This window comes from Botryllus schlosseri, chromosome 11 (genome assembly GCF_051294905.1).
Source record: "Botryllus schlosseri isolate E-star chromosome 11, Bs_hap1, whole genome shotgun sequence".
Taxonomy (NCBI): Eukaryota; Metazoa; Chordata; class Ascidiacea; order Stolidobranchia; family Styelidae; genus Botryllus; species Botryllus schlosseri.
Window position 1 is genome coordinate 24797893 of NC_137246.1, and position 22903 is coordinate 24820795.

At 41.6% G+C, this 22903-nt stretch overlaps 4 protein-coding genes and 1 long non-coding RNA gene across 5 annotated transcripts in view; 3 read left to right on the forward strand and 2 right to left on the reverse strand.

Annotated features, from left to right (window-relative positions):
- LOC145449530 (protein SGT1 homolog) overlaps window positions 1–880 on the forward strand; it is a 63261-nt gene extending 62381 nt beyond the window's left edge. Inside the window, exon 2 of the mRNA XM_080327920.1 lies at window positions 2–880. Within this exon, the coding sequence (XP_080184046.1) occupies window positions 46–684 (639 nt within the window). The 5' untranslated portion in view covers window positions 2–45 and the 3' untranslated portion in view covers window positions 685–880. The remainder of the gene's footprint in view (window position 1) is intronic.
- Window positions 1–22903, forward strand: part of LOC145449520 (tRNA (cytosine(72)-C(5))-methyltransferase NSUN6-like) — a 264578-nt gene that overhangs the window by 171585 nt on the left and 70090 nt on the right. The gene's annotated exons all lie outside the window — the stretch shown is intronic.
- The window catches only part of LOC145449535 (uncharacterized), a 109989-nt gene that overhangs the window by 22462 nt on the left and 64624 nt on the right, over window positions 1–22903 (reverse strand). The window lies entirely within an intron of this gene.
- Window positions 834–2785, forward strand: LOC145449529 (glucose-induced degradation protein 4 homolog). Its single transcript, XM_080327919.1, has 5 exons — window positions 834–1067; window positions 1167–1334; window positions 2066–2170; window positions 2236–2366; window positions 2430–2785. Exons 1-5 carry the CDS (start codon window positions 834–836, stop codon window positions 2491–2493), a joined length of 702 nt encoding a protein of 233 aa, XP_080184045.1. The 3' UTR covers window positions 2494–2785.
- Window positions 13045–17785, reverse strand: LOC145450559 (arylamine N-acetyltransferase, pineal gland isozyme NAT-3-like). Its single transcript, XM_080329078.1, has 4 exons — window positions 17467–17785; window positions 17236–17398; window positions 16976–17174; window positions 13045–13683 (listed from the first exon to the last, which is right to left on the reverse strand). Exons 1-4 carry the CDS (start codon window positions 17670–17672, stop codon window positions 13334–13336), a joined length of 918 nt encoding a protein of 305 aa, XP_080185204.1. The 5' UTR covers window positions 17673–17785; the 3' UTR covers window positions 13045–13333.

The following is a 22903-nucleotide window of genomic DNA, read 5'->3' on the forward strand; positions in this document are numbered from 1 at the left end:
GAGTACACTATAGAGCAGGGCAGTGTTTCTGCCGTCATTTTGACGATGGAGAGCCAAAATATGGATAATCGCAACTATACCAAACCGAAATTTGATTGGTACCAAACGGATACATACGTGGTGGTGACTGTGATGGTGAAAAAGGTTTTGGCAGATGAGCTCTCTGTGACATTCAGTGAACGTGAGATGTCTGTCAAAATTGACCGCGGTGCTGAAGAATCTTACGAGTTGAGCCTCCACCTTCTGCATGATGTAGACGCGGGCAAGTGTACTTGGAAAATCATGTCGACGAAGGTCGAAGTCAAGCTTACAAAGAACGAGGGTATTCATTGGCCTACGTTGGAGGGCGATCACGACGGCCCAGCAGTAGTGATGAACTCGACTCCAGCTGCTGACACTACCACCAAGTACCCAACTTCAGCCCATTATACTAGAGATTGGGATAAGATCGTCTCCGACATCAAAGAGGAGGAGAAGAACGAGAAGCCAGAAGGGGATGGAGCCTTGAACAGTCTATTCCAAAAGCTCTACAAAGATGGAGATGATAATTTACGAAGAGCCATGAATAAATCCTTTCAAGAATCGGGAGGAACTGTGCTGAGCACGAACTGGGATGACATCGGAGCGAAGAAGACCGAGGTTAAACCACCGGATGGCATGGAGCACAAAAAATATGAAATCTGAAGCAACTCAGACTCTAAGCTCAGATTATAGTAATTTTGGATTGATGTTAGTGACAGGGAGCAGTCTCTCAAGTCACTGTAGTGCATTCACTGAATCTATGCGAATTTTAGCTGCTAGTTTATTTTGCTTGTGCAGCGGCATTATGTAACATGTCTGTCGTGTCTTTTGAATTGGCGTTTGTCATTTGTACTTTTAGTCTGTCCTTAGTGAGAGTTAATATTAGTGGGAACGGAATGGAGAAGTTGTTGGCTGCGTTAGACCCGCCCGCTCCCTGTAACAGCGTGCAACCAGTGATTCACAGAAGTCTGCTGTATAACGGCTCCAAGTTCCGAGGTCATCAAAAGAGCAAAGGGAACTGTTACAATGTTGAAGTGACATTCCAGGTATGACTTTGCCACAAGTTACATAAGAAGTAATATTTTCCGCTGACACAAGATCCATTTAGATTGAAATTAATTTTACAATCTTTGTGTGTTTTTCAGCAAGTGGACCTAGAGACATCCTATCTGTGCGGTTATCTTAAAATCGATGATTTAACAAAAGATTTTCCTACCATGACGACTTTTTTCGACGGAGAAATAATCAGCGAAAGATATCCTTTTCTGACGAGAAAATGGGAGGCTGATGAAGAGGTGGACAAGAAGCATTGGGTATGATTTTATGGAACAATATTATCAGTTAGATGTTACGGTAATTGAAGATAAAATATAACATATCGAAGGTTAGGCTGTGTGAAACGATAGCGCACTAATTTCTTCATGTCATGACCTCAATCTGTAAAACTGAGGGTCGAAACTGCTTTATTGGCATTTTTATTAGCATTGTCTGACATCAGGCAAAGTTATGACAGCTTCAATGCTCAAGCTATTGTATTCGGGTTTGTAGGCAAGAAATGCATCACGTTTTGAACTTTACTGTTGATAACCAATGCGAGGACAATTCAGGCCAAAAACTCTTTTACTGTCTTTGTAATGCCTTTTTATATCAGTGTTATCAACTGAAAATTCAAGTTGTCATGATTTATTGAATTAGTATATTTTGAGATATGTTGTGTGGTTGTGACAACTCTACAATTCAATTGAAATTACCCCTTCGTCCCTGAACTTGAAATGTCAGTACTAGGCGACTGGCAAGGAGTGTAAAGCAACGAGTTCGGTTTCGTATCAAGTCAATGTAATTTGTAATCTCGCATGTCACTGTTCAAATGTTCATATCAAGCCTGGTCGAGTTCATGATCATTTGAGACCATTCAACATAAAAGTGTGCTGAGTTATGTATAGATTTCTTATCATCAGATGAATTCACTTGCAGGCCAATAATGCAACCCATTCTGTGCATTTGTTGACGATACTTGCACGAAGTCTTTACTGAACTTGTTTAGGGCAAGTTTTCGGCTTTCAATAACCTTTTTGCGGAGAGCTTCAACAGTGACGACTTCGATTACGAGAAGCTGAGCTCAAGCGACTGCGTTTTTATGCGTTGGAAGGTGATTTTGATACGGTTATCAGTAAAATATTCGTTGTCATACTATTCCCATTTTTCATGTACAAGGAACACTTTCTGGTTCCTGATCACAAGATACAGAACATAAACGGAGCTTCATTCGCCGGATTTTATTACATCTTTTTTCAAAAATCCACGGCCACAATTGAGGGCTACTACTATCACCGTACTTCGGAAATGTAGGAGATGATTTTATTTTAGAAAATTCAATATAATGGATGACGAACGTTTTACTTTTATAGGTTCCAATCGCTCAACTTGAAACACGTGCCGGAACCTTGTGGGCCTGTTTATGTGATACGGTGAACAGCAAACCGACGTGCTTATAGCAAGAATAAAGGCGAAGCGTCAGCCTTAGCTTACATACGCCGAGACCCGGGCCCACGCGAGGTTCAAGCTATAACACTAGACTAAGTGCCAGATCAGAATCTCGGAAACGTCTACATCAGTTCAATGCAACATTGAAATCTGCTCGTATCCAAGCCAACGCTTTGTGACGAGTTGTGCCTCTGCTAGTGTGAATATCACATCTACAAAAGTGCTGTTTTTTGAGATAATTCCGTTTTACTACCGAAACATGTTACTTCTCGTACATTGTGTAGTAGATCTGTTTCCACAGCTGTGGGTGTGTTAGACATTGGTGGAAGAAAAATGTGTTTTAGGGCAGGCATGGGAGTCGAGATATTTCAACAATATGAGCTCAGGCTTCCGTTTGAACGTTATCATCGTGTCGCTCTGCACGTCTGCAACAACCTGAAATTTGTAGATTGTAAAATGTTTCCTATCATGTTAGAAACTTCGTCCCGAGGGGTGAGCTAGTTTACCGTGCTGGCAAAGAGCGCACTACATGTACTGTTTTCTGTAGTGCTTGTTACATCATTTCCTATTTCATCGATTCAGGCCTGTCCTAGAATCTAGGCTAGGGGCGGCCAGCCGTTGACGTACGAGGTAATTCTCGAATTGGTTATATTTTAAAAATAAAATTAGCCTTGGTAATTTATTATGGGAGAGAGATTGTTGGTATTCTTTTTGCTTGCACCATCGAGATGCTTTCACGATGTGGTGCGAGGCCAATCAAAAATTTAGCCTAACCGCGAAATTCCGATGTTCTCACTATCATCATCATCATTGGTTTATTAGCAATTTTATCAGTTCAATACACCACAAAAGATGTGATACAATGAAAAGTAAGGAAGATGTCCAAGCGACTAGGAGTTGTCTATGGAATCGGACACCCACCTTGGCCTAGGCCAGAGGTCTCAAACACGCGGGCCGCATGCGGCCCGCGACGACATTTCAGATTTTCATTAATTTTTACAATTAAGAGTCACTTATATCTTTTCAAGTTTTAAAGTGAAAATTCCCTCTTAAATTGCTCCGAAAGCCTGAAACTATTGATCAAACTTCACTCTCCGCGACCATGCAGTAGCTATTTCGCCACATTTCCAATTTATGATGGTAAACCCTGACCCTTAAACGATAGTCGTTTACAGCACCATGCCTAAACGATTCGTGACTGAAATTTGTGAGTTATAAGACTTGGATGCGACCTTTATTAGAATTACGCGACCTTCATTGGAATTACTCAGACTCGGGCTGACTCGATGGCCAAATGAAAATGACCGGAGTGGACTCGGAGTGACTAGGAAAGCCGTGAATTGGTTAGAACCATGAACGCAACAAACTATTCGCGTGTCCTGGGAATAGTAATAGATGTGAAGGTCGCAGCTTGGCATTTCACCAACTAAGCAAGTAGTTATGGCAACCATTGGCAATCTGTTATAGTTACATCTTGGGTCGCTAAACCATGTTATTAATGCCACTTAAAGGTACCGAGTACCGTATTGGTAAGCTCCATCGATGTAACAATGGGTTGCTCGCCCTTCCGATATTTCTATAACTATAACACATTCAATATTATATTGTTAATTTTCTGCTCCAATATTCGAAGGTGATCGACCATGAGCTCAATAATAACCCACTTATCAGGAGTATACCCGAAACCTGGATCGGGCTTCACTGCTAAACCCCAAATGCTGTGATATCAGATAAATCTCTATTATCAACCTGTTAAATTCAAAATATTCATAGTAGATACAAAATTATACGCGATAGCTTTTATGATAACATATATTTGTCCGCTCACATGGCGTCTATATCTTGTAATTAATGTATATCAAATACAAGAAGACTGCTATTCAAATAGTTATAAATGTGATAATTCTTTTCATGCCAGGCCTAAATTGATACAAGAGTATATCACATTTTTATGATGAGTGATGAATGTCAGTCTGCTGGATTGGCTCAATTTCCATAGGATAATTTCAACCCGCCAAATAAGGCCTACTTGGAAAAAACATGGAATACCCCTTTTGATGATGCGGCCCGCGGCGTCGTCAAAACTGGAAAATTGGCCCGCGAGCACATTTGAGTTTGAGACCTCTGGCCTAGGCGATGTAAAGAGGAGGCATGCACACTGAATGAAAGTAAAGAAGATAGTATAGAAAAAGGAAGCGACAAGAAATAGGGCGGCATGTCATGGGAAGCGAGATCGATAGGTCAGTCGTGGTCCGGTAATCTTGAGGATGGACTGTATCTATCACTAAAATACCAGTTCCGAGGCATTGGCGTATCCAGAGATAGCCGCATTTTTCGTAGAGCTTCGTATATGACCATAAAGCATTGTGGCAGATTATTGGCAGTTTGATTCAGTTTAATTGGCAGATTTATTTGACATTTTTCTTAAACCTTGCGCGATTTATTTTCACTTGATATATTGCTTTTAGTATTGCTACCCCTCATGAAAGTTAAAAATACGCCCAATTTAGAGAAATGAGTCGCAATTATGAGGCAACGGTCATCCAACAACATGCGACATTCGCGTCTGCACTCGCGGAAAGATCGTCGGCGATGAAACCTTCGCACAAATTGATAGGCGCATATGTTCGCCGACATCTTCGATACTGATATGCCCGAGCAAGCGCCGAATAATCCTGTCCTTGCCAAATGAGTCCAGCGGCATACAAGAGTGTATGCAGTAACAATCAGTGTATGGAAGTAACAAGCGCGGCTTGTTATCTTCACGACAAAATTATTGTCTATTTTGATGCGTTCTAAGATAGTCTATTTTCACCGTTACCTAATCTGTTTTGCTCCTATCGGACGACTTAAAAAAGGTCATCAATATCCAAGTGGCAGTGGCCCGCGCGGCAAGCAATGATTCGTAAATCTTACATGACTCTTCGGCCGAAAAGGCTGACCAGGTGACCAGTGACCTCCCCTAGGCTATTGAATAGCTCCAATGTTTGTCTGATTGTTACGTACGGCGTTTCGCGCTATCGCTCCGCGAATCCTGGATCGTAGGCGTGGAAGTGCAAATCTTGTCGAGTTCTAGAGATGTGGCCTGGGCCTACTTGCGGGAAGCGTGCGTGGTGACGGTCCCGAACCTTGGTCGTGTCAGACAGTTACAGTTAGCTAACCTCTGCAGTTAGGGTTGTATTTAGAACGAACATGGTGACGTCACAATGGATTGGCTCCTTCGATGAAAAGGGCGTCCGACCACTTTCATAAAGAGACCAAAAACTTGACCAGCAGAACTACATCGTTATGCAGCATTTTTACGGTCGGCGGTCATCATCACCAGAACTCCCACTCCGACATTTCCGTGCTCTATTAACTACTTATTGCTACTTGCTTATTAGGGTCATCACAAAATATGACGTCACAATCATCAAATTTCGAATAAGAGAGCGTTCAATATACGATTTTTAGATTCAAGAACTCCTTTTGTTTGCACAGCTCTGTCTGATGTATTTTGATAAAAGTCGACTCCAAGGCACACAAATGAAAGGTGAACGGCCCCTCCCGACGACGCGAAATCGGTCTTATCGATCAATTTTTCGCACAGACATGATTACCCAACAGTTGTTGCCAATGGCAAAATATATGGTCTTTGATTGATCCGCATCAACCTTGAGGGATATGAGCAGGCCGTGTTATTTTTGGCATATGCCAAAACTGCCAAAAATAACTTATTTTTAGCATTTTTCGATTTTTATTTTTGGCAGTTTTGGCATCGCCTGCTAAATAGATAGTTTTAGCCTCGAATTAGTCACAAAAACGCTTTATTTGGGCTAGTTTGTCAAAAGACACCACAAAATGTGCAGCATCCACGTATAATCAGTGCCAACAAACAATAATAAGAAGAAAAAACCGAACGATTTCATAGGTTATTAATACCAAACGAAACCACAAAATGTGCAGTATCCATCGGAATCGGTGCCAATAAGCAAAAAAAGAAAGAAAAGCCTAACAAACACGCTCAACAGCTGATTGTTACAGAGCTTCAAAATCTTTGAAGGGCCGAACCGGCTTCCATTCATCATGAAAAGAGATCACTTCGCCAGTGCCATCGATCTCATCGCGGAAAGAATTTTCTTCCCGATCCTTTTCCAGGAGTTTCCTGTGTTGTCTCTCAACACATTCTATTTAGTAGCCCGACTATCATTTCTCCTTCAGTCTACCGATATATTTTCGGAGGACTTTTGTCACTTCAAGTGGCTTTAATATTACCAACTCGCATGGAAAAGTCCTGGGAAGGTTAGCTTGTTTAAAAACAATGACGCAACAAGACTGTCTGGCAAAACGAGACTATCCAGCTCAGAAATAGCCAGACAGTTTGTTGCGTCACAATGTTCAACTCGATCACAATGCACAAATCGTGGTTGATTTGGGGGGTTCCAGTTCCATGAGCAGAATATAATTTATATTTCAATAATCAGTACTGCGGCAGCTTCTCATTGATACCAGTTTTAGCAAATTTAGCGCTCAACAAGCCGGTCAAAAATGGTCGTAAAATTGCCTTTGGACAAATGGAAAGTATGACGTAAACCAAATGCAGTCAGCCGTTCAATTTCACTGTGCTTTCACCCCTAATGGATGGGCTGGACCCAGATTAAGAAACCTGCCTTTCACAAACGCTCTTCTCGCTTGTAACGCAGTCCTGTTAACACAACACCATGAAAGAAATACACTATTTGGCAGGCTGTGTTATTTTTGGCATATGCCAAAAATTGCTTATTTTTGGCATTTTCAAATTTTTATTTTTGGCAGTTTTGGCATCTGGCACCTGAAATGCCAAAAATAACACGGCCTGGATATGAGTCAAGGCTCAAGGATGCCCGTGTTCTAATATATCTCGGGATATGCTGTTATATGCGGTCTTACAAAGGCTTTGACGTTCTTTTCGCGATATTATCATCATCATCATTACTTTATTAGCAATTATATCAGTTCAATACACTACAAAAATGCGATATAATAAAAAGATATAGGAAGGTGTCGAAGCGACTTGAAGTAGAGTCTATGGAATCAAACACCCGCCTTGGCCTCTAGGCCAGTGGTCGGGAACCTTTTTCGCCCGAAGAGCCATATTGACCCTATATTTTCCATTTTAACTCCCAAAGAGCCATACATGTCAATCAACTATTACGTCACAATTGAAAAATCGTGACGTCATGGTAGCACAAATTCGAAATCACTATGGGATTCGTCGTTTGCAACTATTTCCTCGGTAAAAACTCGTACTAATCATGCTGATCGTCTTATTTGAGTAATGAGTTGGGATGGTGTGAACCTCTAAAAGGTTCAGGTTCGTGTGAACGCGAACCTTTTTGAAAGGTTCTGTGTGAACGCGAACGTGAACCTCATGACGTCACGTGACGTCATATTGCTAATTCCAACCCTACATTTCAATTAAGTGATAGACTATATTAATGTACACGATACCTGGCGACGACTCGGGCCACATAATGACACAATGCTTAAATACATATTGGCGTTTAAAACCTCGCTATATGTATCAACTGAGGCAGTCAAATGATATGATACTCCCATAAAATCAATATCATTCGTCACTTTGCCGACAATTTCGACGAGGAGTTGCCAATGAATATAAGCTTACGCCTTAACGGTCTTCGCCAGACCGGACAATGTATTTGGCGTCTGACTACTGCTACATTGATATTGGGCAGAGCGTAAAACATGTTTCGATATTTGGTACCGATATTAGGCTACCCCACAAGTGATACAACTGTAGCCAACGCCTCAATCGCACGGATTTTGTTTTAATGATACAGTAAACATGAAGTCAAGATTGACTGCTAGATTTATTACAACAAAAAGCGATATCAATCTCATTGATTGGTTGAATAAGCATCATTCGCTGATTACAGGTATTGCATGTCACTCGCGATGTTGCGTGATTGCGGGTCAAGCTCACAGCAGAGAGTCACTAAATATTCATAAACGGGAAGCTGGATATTTCGTGCAAACATTTGTAACAAAGCAAGTAAAATCTTTGAGATTGTCAAGGTGCATACTCGTTTTGTGATGATGTTTTCTATGCTGCCAGCGTCATGCATAGAGTGGCCCGCAGTTGAAATGCAATAAATTCGAACCATAAATATCATATTGAAGTGAAAATTGTAATATATGAAAAAGGTTCACAGTGCAGAACCTATCAAGGTTCTGTTGTGAACGCGAACCTCTAAATTTCCGAGGTTCACACACAGAACGCGAACGCGAACCTGAAGTTCACACCATCCCTAGTAATGAGTATACCAAACTTGTGTTTTATAGATCTTTTGCAAGTTATATATTTTTAATCGTATTGCACTGAGTGGCCTGTGATATTTTTCGAAGTTCAAGACAATTAACATTTAGAATTCCAACAGACGTAGACAACCGTAAAAGTATGAACATACTTTCACACGCTTTTTCCAGTTAATGCATATTTTGGTGTTGCATGTTATTCCTGGTGGCTTTGTAGTCTGGTCGATAATTGTTGTTCCTACAATATTTGAGACTTTCTTCAGTTATACGAGATCGTAGGTTCCTCTTAATGCGAGGACCCAAGATGACATACGTAGGTAGAGCCAAACATGGTCACTATGCAGCAGTATACATACCCACTGTAATGTGTGATGTGTCGGTGACGTGGGGTCAGGGGAAGCAAGTGAGGCAGTGCCTCGCCTGTCTACTACATTTTGAACATTTTTACTACCAAATTGTTCGAAAATATAAAGCGCGAAAGGAGATGTAAGGTATATATGTGAGGCACGGCTGGGCCATGCCTTACCTGTGATAGCGCAATTCGTCGTAAATATTTTAGAATTTATAATAACTGATATTAATCGAATTTAATTGTCGCACTGATTCCGATTCGATTTCTCAATTCTCATATAGTATTCGGCGGTAACATAACGTTGCGCCACACGCCTATATTTTAACAGCGACTACAAAGCTACGTTATCAATCAATAACGTGGATAGCTATGGCGCTGTTTGTAATTTGAATTTGTAATTGTGAATGTCATTTCCACCCACGACAGTTCATTTCTCGCCGTATAGATCAGGAAGAAAATGTGTAATTGAAAACTGCATTGTGATACAGGCGCAACCATGTGTCCTATAGTCTCTTTGATCAATCAACGTATCGTGCAACCCAAGATTTCATGGCGAGTTTATCGAAATCCGGAGTGATATTTGTCGCCGGCGATACAGCACCTTAAATTTGAGGATTTTGAAAAGGGGGTCGGAGCTCCAAACCCTGAATACGCAACTGTATAAACCTCTCAAAGACATGTTTATACTACCACAAGCAAAATTATAACTGGTGGTGCTGAAGATTTAATAACAAGTTGCTGCAGTTTTGATAAATTATAGGCACAAAAACAAAAATTTCGAAAAGAGACATATCTTGTGCCCAAAAGAGTACACTCAATGAAAAGTAAAGAAGATAGTATAGAAAAAAGCAAGCGACAAAAATGGGATGACGTGTCATGGAAGGCGAGATATGGGAGCCTTCTGTCGTGAGATGCCACTATAGATTTGGGTCGCGGTCTAAAACGTGTACGAAGTTCGTACTACGAACCACTGGCTTACGCGGATCACATTGCGAGGAGCCACGATAAACCTCTAGCCTAGCGCCAATGTAAGTAGGGTTACCAGATTTTGGAAATCTGAAAAGAGGACACTTTTTCAGAATTTGCAGACTTGCAAAACCGGAGGAGAATTCTCAAAAATGGAAAATTTTACCCACTCTGTGGTCGGTTAACTAAAAAAAAGGTCAAAATCTCAAAAAAGAGGAACAAAAGGGCGTCCTCCGAGGACACTTTCAAAAAAGTCAAAAAAGAGGACGCGTGGTGACTGGTGACCCTACAATGTAAGAATTCCGGAGTGACCTCGGTCGAACTCGAACCCGCAGGTTTTGTAGCCTTGAAACGTACCACAACGCTATCTCGACACTTGTATATTGTAAGACAAAGTTGTTCTAGTGCGTCGGCAACCAACGTCACTCATAACTTCGTCACACCCGACGAGTATGCCTTGAAATCTTACCGCACGTTGATTGATTAGAGCAGGGGTTCTCAACCTGTGGGGCGCGTCCCCCTTGGGGGGCGCGGGAGGCTCTCAGGGGAGGCGCGAGAAATTTTTGTCAATTTTGTCAATGTCTGTATAAATTGTGACTAAACATGTGTTTCACAACCATTCTGAAGATACGATTATTGAAGATTAAACTTAATTCGTATTCTAGAAAGCTTGACAAACTCAAACTCCAGCAGTCGCGCTCAACGGAGTATAGGGTGACTTCAACTTCATTTGAGCAAACTTTAGATATTCTTTGAAGAGAAAATTCCTACGTGCAAGTCATTCATTACTTAATAGCTTTGGCAGTAGCCTAAATGTCTGTGCGCTAGGTAGCTGTTGTTGATAGCTGGCGAACTGCACTGCCTAAGACAGACTTAGATGCAATATAGGTTGCCCGGTTTCGCCCTCAATTTGGCTATAAATCAACACAATTTAATTCATTTACAAAACTGATCAAATTTAGCATGGCAGGACAGAACGACGCCGTGCTCTCTGTAGTCACTACCAGCATCAGGATTAGTCTCAGTGCAACCTACCTTGAAATTAATTGATGTCCTTTTCAATGTTTTTTTTTTGTTATTTTCAAACAAGTTTGGGGAAGTTTGTCAGCAATGTAAAAGACTAAACAACTCTACTGCGGATTCAAAATTGGCGTAAGATATACCTTATGTATACTATTATTCCAGGGGTGGGCAGCCCGTAAGGCCGCATGCGGCCGTAGAAGGGATTTTGTGCTGCCGTCGACGCCTAATTCAATTAGTATGTGTTGGCAGTCGTAGACATGCAAATTGCAGTTACGAATTCACTCCCGAATTTTCGAGAGATTTTATTTAATCTTGAAATTTTCTTCACGCTCCGCGCAATTCCACAAGACTTCATTTTTCAATTTTAATGCAGTAGCGTCATTCTTAATTGGAGCAGGAATGGGGATCCTTAAGAAATAACAATTCATTCGCGGCTCTAAAAAATTTTCGCGCTCCGCCCGACAATATGCACTTTCAGCAACTATTCATAACACTGCCACTCGCGTTTTCGGTGCGTACAATAGGCCGTTGTGAAAAGTAGAATAGTCCGTAGTTCACCGGGAATGGATATGGACAGTTTACCATAGGTATTTTGCGTCCAGATCGTTCATTGCGGCTATGCCCTGGAATGCGGCCTTATGCTACATAAGTAATCAAAATGCGGCCATGATTAGCAGGAAGGTTGCCCACCTCTGTATTAGATGATGTGCTTTTTTTGACATGACGATAAATGTAAGGGGGGTCAGGGGGGCGCGATTTTTTTGACCATCGCCAAGGGGGGCGCGTGTCCAAAAAGGTTGAGAACCGCTGGATTAGAGAGAAAGCAGACATGGCAACGCCTGTACGACAATGTACTTTTCAAATCCACATCGTCTTCTCGGAACTTCCTTGGAAGGGACATTCCCATCAATTAATTCAAATTAACACAACCTAGTAACCATCCACATTCCCGATTGTTAGATAGCTTATTGGCATTGCCGTTAGTGTAGGCTTGTAGCCTAGCGCAACTTCGTGTTACTGCTGAAGAACTTAACAATTTAGTATATAGTAAAGTTAACCAAATGACGTCAGTTAACAATATTCTATGTCGATGAAGTTATTATTCCTTCGTAGAGGAACTGATGAAATCGCCTGTGACAGCCAGGCTAGTATAGAAAAATTGAGGTATGACTGTACCATTGCAGTACCACTCTCAAATGCCGGGCAACCAGCCGCATTAGTTAGGGCAGGGGCGGGAAAACTACGGCCCGCGGCTTGGAACACCGTTTTGTGCTGCCCGCGAAAGTCTCAAGAAATGTAAAAATATTGATAAAATGCGTTATAAAAATCAAATTACTGTGGGTGATTAAACTTATTCTTAATATGTTACAACATGATAATGATAAGTTATATTCTTACCATATTATATATTTTTATTTCTTTGATGGCGCAATAGCCCAACCTCGAGGCCCATGCATTTTGAAAGGTCTCAATTGCTAAACATCACGGAAAGTGAAACGTGACGAATGACCTAAATCGGACCACGAGTGTTATTTTATATTTGTATCACGAGCATGTTTATTACTTTTAGTGCTGTACTTTAAACTTTAAAAACGATTCGCGAGTGGCTATAGATATAGATTCGTGCTTTGTATTTGTAGAAGTATTGATACTTATATATTGTAGAAGCGGATTTAAAGGTAACATGGCGGTTATGATGTTGTCAGCATTGTGCGTCCTGGAGTTAAACCAAACGTATACGATCAGCAACTCTATGAACAAATCGCTGCTCACAGACTCAAATTTACACGCATTTCCAAGGATCGGGACAACCAACTTTCATCCCTAATTTTGACAATGTGGGCAACCAACTAATAAATTCTCGTCGATGTTTCTGACGCAAGTGTGTTATCATCAAATCAACGTTTGGTTTGTTTTAAATCTACAAATACATATATATTATTTCCATGTCGTAGGTCACTATGTAATCAAATAACAATGATAATGAATTTGGACTAAGTATACCAATTTTATATAGTGCGGCCCGCGAATGGATTCAAATGTTGACTGCTGCCCGCGGGCCAAAACGTTTGCCCGATCCCTGACTTGGGGGCTCATGACACCCGTGGAGTCACGAATCTTCAATTAACGTTGTTGCATGGCTCTTTGGCTTGCCGTTAGACTTGGCATTCCCAGTAATTTGTGACCCCTTGATTAATACGTTGCGTCATCGATACTGGGTATCAAAGGGTCGTAATGTAGGACGACATTGAAGGTATCACGCAAGATGCGCTTGAACTCGTGGAGGTCTTTCACGCTATAAGTTCTCCTGATATCCGTGAAATCATCCACGAATTCTTTCTCGACGTATTTGTAACATACTAGCGCCTTGATGCCACGCTCTGTCTGTAGGACGCAAAATGACGTAGTGGTGAACACGCTTCCTTCAGTTTGAACGGTAGCATCCAAGTTAGGCTGAAATTCACTCAATTCAACATTTCCGGCGTCCGGTCGAAATCGAAATCTTCCTCTCCAGGCAGGTTCGACAGGATTTTGCACGGTCGCTTTAGATAAGGAATAGATATATTAGGACAGGTGATAGCACTGTGATACAAACACGCTCGACGTGGCCAAATCGTATCGTTACGCGCGTAATGTACAATTTAATGTAGCACTAGTTGACTAGCCCACTTCGATTGGAGTTAGATAGAAATCTTTCCAAAAGACATTCTCAGCGAAAATAGTATTTTCAGGTTCAGGTTCACACCCAAAATGCCGAAAGGGTGGTACACGAGAGAACCTATAACTCAGAATGATGTCGCAGTCATAAATCCTACTTGACATACGTAGGCTATATGGTTTCATTTAAAAAAAAAATCAACTTAAAAGAAACATAGTTAAAACATGTTTTTTATTTTAATTTCAGCCATAACATCACGAATTCTTATTTGTGACGTCACAGTGGATTGGCATTGACAATCGAAAATACAGGGTAAATATGGCCCCTTGGAGGCGTAAAAGGCTCCCGACACTGTCATAAAAAGCCCAAAAATATCTTTAACCGGGGCCTATGCAGCGTTTTTTCTGGTCGGCCATCATCCTCAGAACACTCATTCCGGACCAATGATCTATGCTATAACTGTTGAACCGACGACGATTTCGAGGGCTCAAACCGCCGAACATCCTATAGACCAGTGGTTCCCAACCTTTTTCGACCCATCGCCCCCTTTTCAACTCAACACCGATCATCGCCCCCCAAATTTTGTGTACCGAAAATTGGGCATACAAACTATAAAAAAGGTCAACTTTTCGGCTCGAAGCCTAATTTGACACTTTTGTAACTAAATTTCCGTGGGTTGACTAAAAAAAAGTCAGCTGTTTTGACGCGTCATCGCCCCCCCCTATCGCCCCCTTCTCCATTTTCGCCCCCCGTCTCTCCCTTTGTCCATTTTCGCCCCCTATCGCCCCCTTCGTCATTTTCGCTCCCCTAGACCGCCAAATCGCCCCCTGGGGGGCGATATTGCCCACGTTGGGAACCACTGCTATAGACCTGTACGTCGACACTTTTGGGGGAAAATCATCAGTAGGCTCATACTCCATGTTTTATCGAAAGTATTTACACAATTATGACAGAACGTTTGGTAAAAAACGTACAACGTTTGGTAAAAAAAAAACTATTTCTTTTTGTTAAAATACATTTTTTAACAAACTGTTTAAACATGTTAGCAAAGTGTTTTAAAATATTATTTCTTTTAAATGCAACCCTACATACGTGTATAGCGTACGTTCCCACGCGCATGCATAATTTTAATAAAAATGCTTTACTCGATTTATACCCCGATAAAAGTCGGATATAGGTTTTGGTCTTGTGTGCCATGGGTGTATATTCACACCCGTATATCAGGGATGGTAAACAGGTGGAAATACAAAATCTTTTCGTGTCCGTGCTATAGTTGCCAACCTATTGATGTAAGGAGGTTGGCGAGTTGCATAATTACTAGGGCGATTTTTTTGACATGTCAAAATTTGTCAGAATTTTGTCAAAACTGTAGGGTTTGGTCAAAATTTGTCAAAATTGTCTACAAAGTTGAAATATTTTTGATCTTTGCATTTCGTTTGTATCGTAGATTTTGCACTGTCATTGAACGTATCATTTGACATTTTACAGCTTGTAGCCTACTTATACCGTTGTAGATGGCCCCTTGTCTGCTCATTGTGAAGCATAAACATCCAAATGAAACCAATAGGTTGACACGGTGTTATGCTTAACGTACCGCAATATACCAACTGAAGCAAGACTGCGTGCGCATTGCATATGGTTCTTATATCAAGGAGCGCGTGATGAAAAATTGTGATGTAGACAACATTGTCAGAATGAAGCAACACGGTGTGTCACCAGCAGTGTATACGCACAACTTCAGTGTTTTCAGATAACAACCGCTGTTGTTGAACGTTATTACTCCATTCATGGCAAGCTACTTAGTTTAAGGACATACACTTTCTACCCATGAATGTAGGAATGCATCTTTCGTTGTACTACAACAAATTCTAATTATTTTTGCCATAATATGTGATGCAACTACTGGAATACTTCATAGGGCCAGATTTCGTTAAATACTATAGGTTTTTCGTGTGAAAATTTGTCAGTTTTTAAGCCCAAAACGATTTTTCAGGCCAATCTACTTCGTAGGGACATACAGTTCCAACCAGATATGGAAATAAGTAGTACAATATTAACATTATGTGCGAAAACATCTATTTTGCATACGCGAGGTCAAAATTTGGTCAAAACTTTGATGTTTTAGGTCAAAATCTTCCATTTTAGGTAAAAAAATCGCCCTAATAATTATAATCCAGCGCACGTGGTCACCGGCCCACATGGGCCGTGAATAGGTTTGGGTGAAGTTGCAGACCATGCTTTAGTAATCAGCACGCCAAACTGAGAGCGGCGTTGCAGAACATTTTGAAGTCGAAATTTTTGGTCGTGACAATAAAAAGGTTGGAAACATCTGTCTTAGGAGAACGGCAACCATCACAACCAATGATTGCGATAACCACAAACAAACCGACTGCTGACAAAATGGCATCACGAGGCATATTAGCGCAGTGGCCGATAGCCTCTGGTCTGCGGACCGATGTCGGTACATATAAACTTTCCTTCCGTTCAACCTTATATATTAAATTTTAATATTTTCATGGTGTGGGACGGTTTATTTCCATTATTAGAAAGATATGACAAATTTTTGTTAACTTCCAGTATAGTTACTCCAGTGGTTATGATCTTAGACTACAATGCTTGCAATTTTTGTTGCAATTTTTCGGCAGAGCTGAGCAAAGAGAATATAATATACATACTTTTTTTACTTACTTGGAAATCGCTACTTCAGCTTTTACTTGAGTAGAAATTTACTAAGATAGTTCTACTTCTAATTGGGTATACCAACGAGGAATATTTTGACCAACATATGACACCACAAATTGTAAATTGAATATGAAATATTGTTGAATTTCCCACTCCGTGTCACAATATCGAATGTGACTATATGGCCACGTGGATTAGGTCTCATGGAAGACAATGCTGACAGATGCCTAGGACCCCGCTGGGTCCGAGCCCGTCACAATTCCAATAGGTTGCCTGCTTACGAGCTATACCCAGTTAAAATTATTTGCACCAGCGGCGCACAATGTAATCAATTGCACGCAGATGATATAGTCTACTGATGGTTGCTGCAGCAGACCGGGATATAAAAAGACGAGGAAATCCACTGATATAATTAAAGATATGCTGTTCTGTTACATCACTGTTATATTTATATATCACGCGTGTCGTTAACAAAAATTGGTCTATAAATTCACCGATTTGATTATTATCTTCAATTGCAATCCTTTCGAGCTTCTCAACGTATATGTACCATGCACTCTTCTCCTCACACCACCTTTTTACCGCTCGTGCTTTCGTGTTCCTCTGATATTGGGGTTCGTCGCGATCAAATTTCAACGGCCGAGCCAGGCAGCTTACATCAGCTATTCTTTTCTGTCCGTTAATTAAGGTAACCTACGAAACAAGAGACCGCATGATTCAAAGACCCCAACCTTAGCAGCCACCAATCGCTCACTATTAGAGTGACGTGTTCATTCACCAAGCTTCCACCATATCGTTCATTGATCAGAGCCTCCGTTCTGATGACATCGACTTTAAATCCGATGGATTTTAAAAGAATGCTGAAAAGTCCGTTCAACTCGTAGCAAAGTCCACCGCCTTTGTCAGTTACTATCTTTCTGAAGACCAATACATGGAAAAATTATCAAACAACATTCGAAAGCGTGCAAAGAATAGGGTCACGCACTTGTAAATTGTAGCCGGGTTCATTTCCTTTTTATCGGCCTTACCTCCAAAGAGGTCAAGTGTAAAAAACGGAACATGTGTCACGTGACACCAACACAGCTTCTCAAGTACTTGTTCCGTTGCTTCTACTGGTCCGGCATATTCTATCCTTGAAAGATATTTCTCGATATCCAGTTTATCCATATTTAATTGGTCTACAATGTACATACAAATGATGTGCAACTGTGCATGTGCAGCCTACCTAGTAGAACTTATCAATCCTAGTGAAACAACACTCGGGTTCTTATATTATCATGAATGATTAACTTGGGCGGACAGATATCGGCCAAATATATAAACAAAGGTCAAGTAAATATGGTAGGTCGATATTCTAGGGTTACCGCCGCTTGTACAAGTGAATATCGAGCCCGACTGCGTTGTCACCCTTTGCCTCTTGTTCTGCATCTTGTGCGTTACATCAGTGGTTCTCAACCGCCGGTCCGCGACGACCTTCCTGCCGGTCCGCGACGACCTTCCTGCCGGTCCGCGAGGTATATTACAATTTTATACTTTAATTTTAAGATGCAATGTTGAAGGCTTGTCCTTTGATAAAATAATTAAAACATATAATTTTAATCTGATTCAAAACTTCGTGAGGTAACATTAGGACTGGAAACAGGTTCGATTTGACTTGAAGTTCAAGACGTTTCATTTGACGACATGCGAGCGACAAATACAGAACAGGTACGATCTCACTCATCGCTAAACAACGCAGTTTGATCATTGGTTTTCGATTCATTAATTTTGTGCCGGACCGTAACTTGGGCACCCCAAACCGCCCAATCGGAGAGAGGCCGAGCTTGAAATGGGATCAAAATTATTTTGCAAATGAACATAAATCATAACGTTTTATTTGAAACTTTTCCCAGTATTTTTCAATTTCTTTTCGGGCTTTGCACGATGATTTAGTGTCCCTAAATGTCTTGCTTAGGTGCCCTTCTTCGAGAAATACGCATGATTTATAGGCATTACCGCACCACGACGCATCCACACATAATGACGTTCAGGTTAACATATGGGACTCCGAAATTTGGGCCGAAAATTCGACCGCGAGAAGACCGCTTCAGTCGTGAATGATCGAAAATTTTCGCTATTGTCGCGATAAGCTACGTAAACTCTCTGCTTACGCTGAGTAGAATGGATGTGATCACAAGTACAGGTGAAAACATCCACCCAAGTGTAGGGTCTTGGGGCGAAGTCCCCGGAAGATTGGCTTGTCGCCCTGTGGGGGCCCCAAGACCAACGTTTTGGGGGTGGGCTGACGAAGTGCTTTTTCGGCCCGGATTTGCGGATGGCCGGTATAGCTGCTGTAATGTGGATTCTTGCGGCACGCATTGTATTCGTAATTGCCAGAGTAGCATGCGTCTGGTGGCAGTGGGCAATGAGCAAGGTAGCACGACAAGGTGCTTGGTTCGACTCCGATACGCTTCTTCTCTTGATATTGTCAAAGAGAAGAATATTATTGGAGTTGGCGTGGCCGTTTAAACCCACGGCCTTCGGCGCGAAAGACTGTAAACGACCCTCGGCGGTAGCACGTTTATCTGGACAAGGCAATTTTACCTCGACCCGGCAGACTCACTACCACAAAATCACATGGATGCCATCATGAATACAATTAAATACGATCAAAACCCTCCAAATGTCACTGTCTAGCACAGGGGTGGGCAAACTTTTGAGCTCGCGGGCCGCATTCAACATCTGAATCCATTCGCGGGCCGCACTATATAAAATTGGGATTATAAACCAAAACGCAATATTGGTATTTGATTATATAGCGAGGACATAGAGATAATATGTGTGCTTATTTAAAACAAACCAAACATTGCTTGGATGACATCGTACACGCGTAAGAAACATAGTGGCGATATTTCATAGGCTGGTCAACCTCAATAACCAATTTGTCAAAACTATAGAGATGAAAGTCGGTTTTCCCGATTCTTAGAACAGGATTGAAATTTAAATCTGTGAGCAACGATCTGTTCATACATTTAATAATTCCAGTTTTGGTTCAGTTCCACGACACACAAGGCTGACAGCATCGCAACCACGTTAGCTTCCAACACGCTTCTATTATGTGTAGATAAAATATAAATACCCCAATTATACGCATACAGAGAACGAATCTACCTAAGACACGCGTTAATCGTTTTTATAATCACGTCACTGAAATAATTAAAACTGGAGTGGCCAATCTGAAATCACACTCGTGATCCGAATTATGTCAAATTCGTTTAGGATTTCTGTTGATGGTTAGCAGTTGAAACCTTTCAAACTGCGTGGGCCTTGAGATCGGGCTGTCACGCCAGAAATTAAACTTAAAAAATAATATAGGAAGTATATACCGTAGAACAGTGGTTCTCAATTTTTTAAGACACGCCCCCTCCCTTATGATGGTGAAAGATTTCGCGCCCCCTTATCGTCATATCACAAAACGCAACCAGGATGCTAGCAAACCTAACGGATCGTTTGATGGCGTGGAACTTAACGACTGTGGATAAAAGATTTTCAAATATGAAAGTCAGACTAAATACAGAGCAACAATAATGAACTGGATGTAAATCGCGCCGAGCGCGAAATTTTTTCTCAGTATAGCTCAACTTCGCGCCCCCCTTCACGTGCTTTCACGCCTCAAGGGGGCGCGCCGCCAAGTCTGAGAATCACTGTCTTGGAATTATCATTGTAAAATATACTAAGGAAAAGTTTAATCAAGTCCCTGCATTAATTCGATTTTTAGTACGCATTTTATGAATATTTAAAAAAGTTTCTTTAGACTCTCGCGGGCCGCACAGAACGGTGTTGTGGGCCGCACGCGGCCCGCGGGCCGTAGTTTGCCCACCCCTGGTCTAGCATAATATAATTGCAGAAAACGGTTGCATACTTTACATTTTGGCTTCATTTCAATTTTGACATTTCACCGGTCCGCCAGACACTTTTTGAAATTTTACCGGTCCGCGAGGCGAAAAAGGTTGAGAACCACTGCGTTACATCACTCTTGGCTGGTTGAAATTAACGGTAGACAGCCAATGACCGTGCTGCTAGTCCGTATTCACCATTACCAAGGATATATGGACATTGGACATCTAGTTATCTCCGGCGTAAACTTATATACACGATGAAGACAATATGCTTATGTAATTTGTTACCTCAAACCACAACCACAACCCTAGGGGTGGGTGACATCCCCACTCCCCACTCGCGTTAGGTGCTGAGCTAGCAATTTTGCTCTGCTACTAGCTAGCAGAGAGGAGCGGAATCCATACATTATTTGGAAATACAATTACAGGTCCAAATCCGGAAATCATTCCGCGTCATTATTCGGTATGTGGAAAAGACGCGAGTAGATTCGAATCCGAGTAATTCGAGTAGGCCTATAGTAAAGATTTGAGTGATGTAGTGCGAGACAATTCGACGAGGCGGCCCCGAAATACTCTTTAAATCCTTAATCCAATCGAAGTTACATTATGGCATCCTCTGTTGGGGGGCTGCCAGTAAAACTGCACTCAAGCCACTGCAGAAACTACAGCATAAAGTACTCCGAATCATAGCTAGGGCCCCAAAGGGGCCTGGCTTCCCATCCAATAAGTCCCAGCTGAAGAGATTCGGCGTCCTAAACATAGAAGATATGCGGAAACTAGAAATCGCCAAGTTTATATCAGTTTCACTGCGGTCGTTGCCCCAAATATTTCAATGACTTCTTTACCTCTGAATCAAAAGCGCACAAGTAGGCCCTACAACACACGCGCGTCCACGTCGTCCAAATATCATATGATCGACCGAAAAGATCATCGCTCTATCAAATATGCCGGACCTAATGTGTGGAAGAGTATCCCGCCGGCCATCCGGCAGTCGACGAGCATGTCCACATTCAAGTCGAAATAAGCAATTACTACTAAATAAATACAGCTAGTCCATCCTCAAGATTACCGGACCACGACTGACCTATCGATCTCGCTTCCCATGACATATGCCGCCCTATTTCTTGTCGCTTCCTTTTTCTATACTATCTTCTTTCCTTCATTCAGTGTGCATGCCTCCTCTTTACATCGCCTAGGCCAAGGTGGGTGTCTGATTCCATAGACAACTCCTAGTCGCTTCGACATCTTCCTTTCTTTTCATTGTATCGCATTTTTTGTGGTGTATTGAACTGATAAAATTGCTAATAAACCAATGATGATGATGAAGTCTTTCAAGTAGAAATTCTGGACAACCGAGTTGGATGGAATAACTATAGCGCGTACTCAAAGGTGCTGCGTTGTGTGTGTGGTCTGTGGACTTGACACTGGATCATAGCAATTTATGCTATGACTGGACGGTGGACAGTGTGCTTCATTGATCATTTGCTAACATCGTTTACTTTTTCTTTTTAATGTTCCTTTTTAGACCAACATTTTTACAACCAGGCTGTATAGAGCAGTGGTTCCCAACCTTTTTCGACTCATCGCCCCCTTTTCAAACTCAACACCGATCATCGCCCCCCAAATATTGGGAACCGAAAAATGGGCATACAGACTGAAATCACCGGCGAGTTGACTAAGAAAAAGGGTCAACTTCTCGGCTCGACCTCGAAATTACACTTTTCCAGCTAAATTTTGGTGAGTTGACTAACAAAAATGGTGATTTCTCCAACTTGATTCACAAAGGACCGTAACAGCACTTCACCAGCCCCCCCTAATACGTTGGTCTTGACCCCCCTCCATAGGGCGATAAAGCAAACTTTTGTACCCCACAGACCCTACTCCCCCGATACCTCATTACCGCTACTTCTCAGCAAAAACTGTTGGACTCTTTGGTTAGTCGGCTTAATTCGCGCAATGCGCGAAAAATTTCTGTCATTCATGATTGAATCGGTCAATATGATCGGGAATCGCATAAATATTGCTGTCAATTTTTTATCCTCTCTCTGCTCATGTATTCAGATTTACCGGTACAGCTGAGTGAGGTGTCTTGGAAAATGTAGGGCCCGTAAATAATAATTGAACATATTCGGGCGGACCCGTAGGTATAATGACTTCGTTACGTAATGACATTTCGTGGCTTGTACTGTTATGTCAAAAGATATTCAAATCGACCATACGTACTAAACTTAAAGACGCACACTATTTCAAATTGGTATTTCTGCACTGGCAATGGATTTTTGTCAGCTAGATGGCATTTTTTTGTGGGGTTCTGATTGCCAGGACAGGAACATTTGGCGCCAGCCATTTAGGCACCTATGGACAATTAAATATATATATAGGCTATCGTATATATATCGAAGTCGGTCAGCATAAAGGCAGTCCTTTTCCGCCAAGCTTTTCTCGTTCTGGCACACTTCTCGGAGTCGCATGTTACATGGCCTGAAACTTCATATGTCTTGGTGCGTCATGGTGTGATAATGGCTGACGTCGAGATGCCCATTT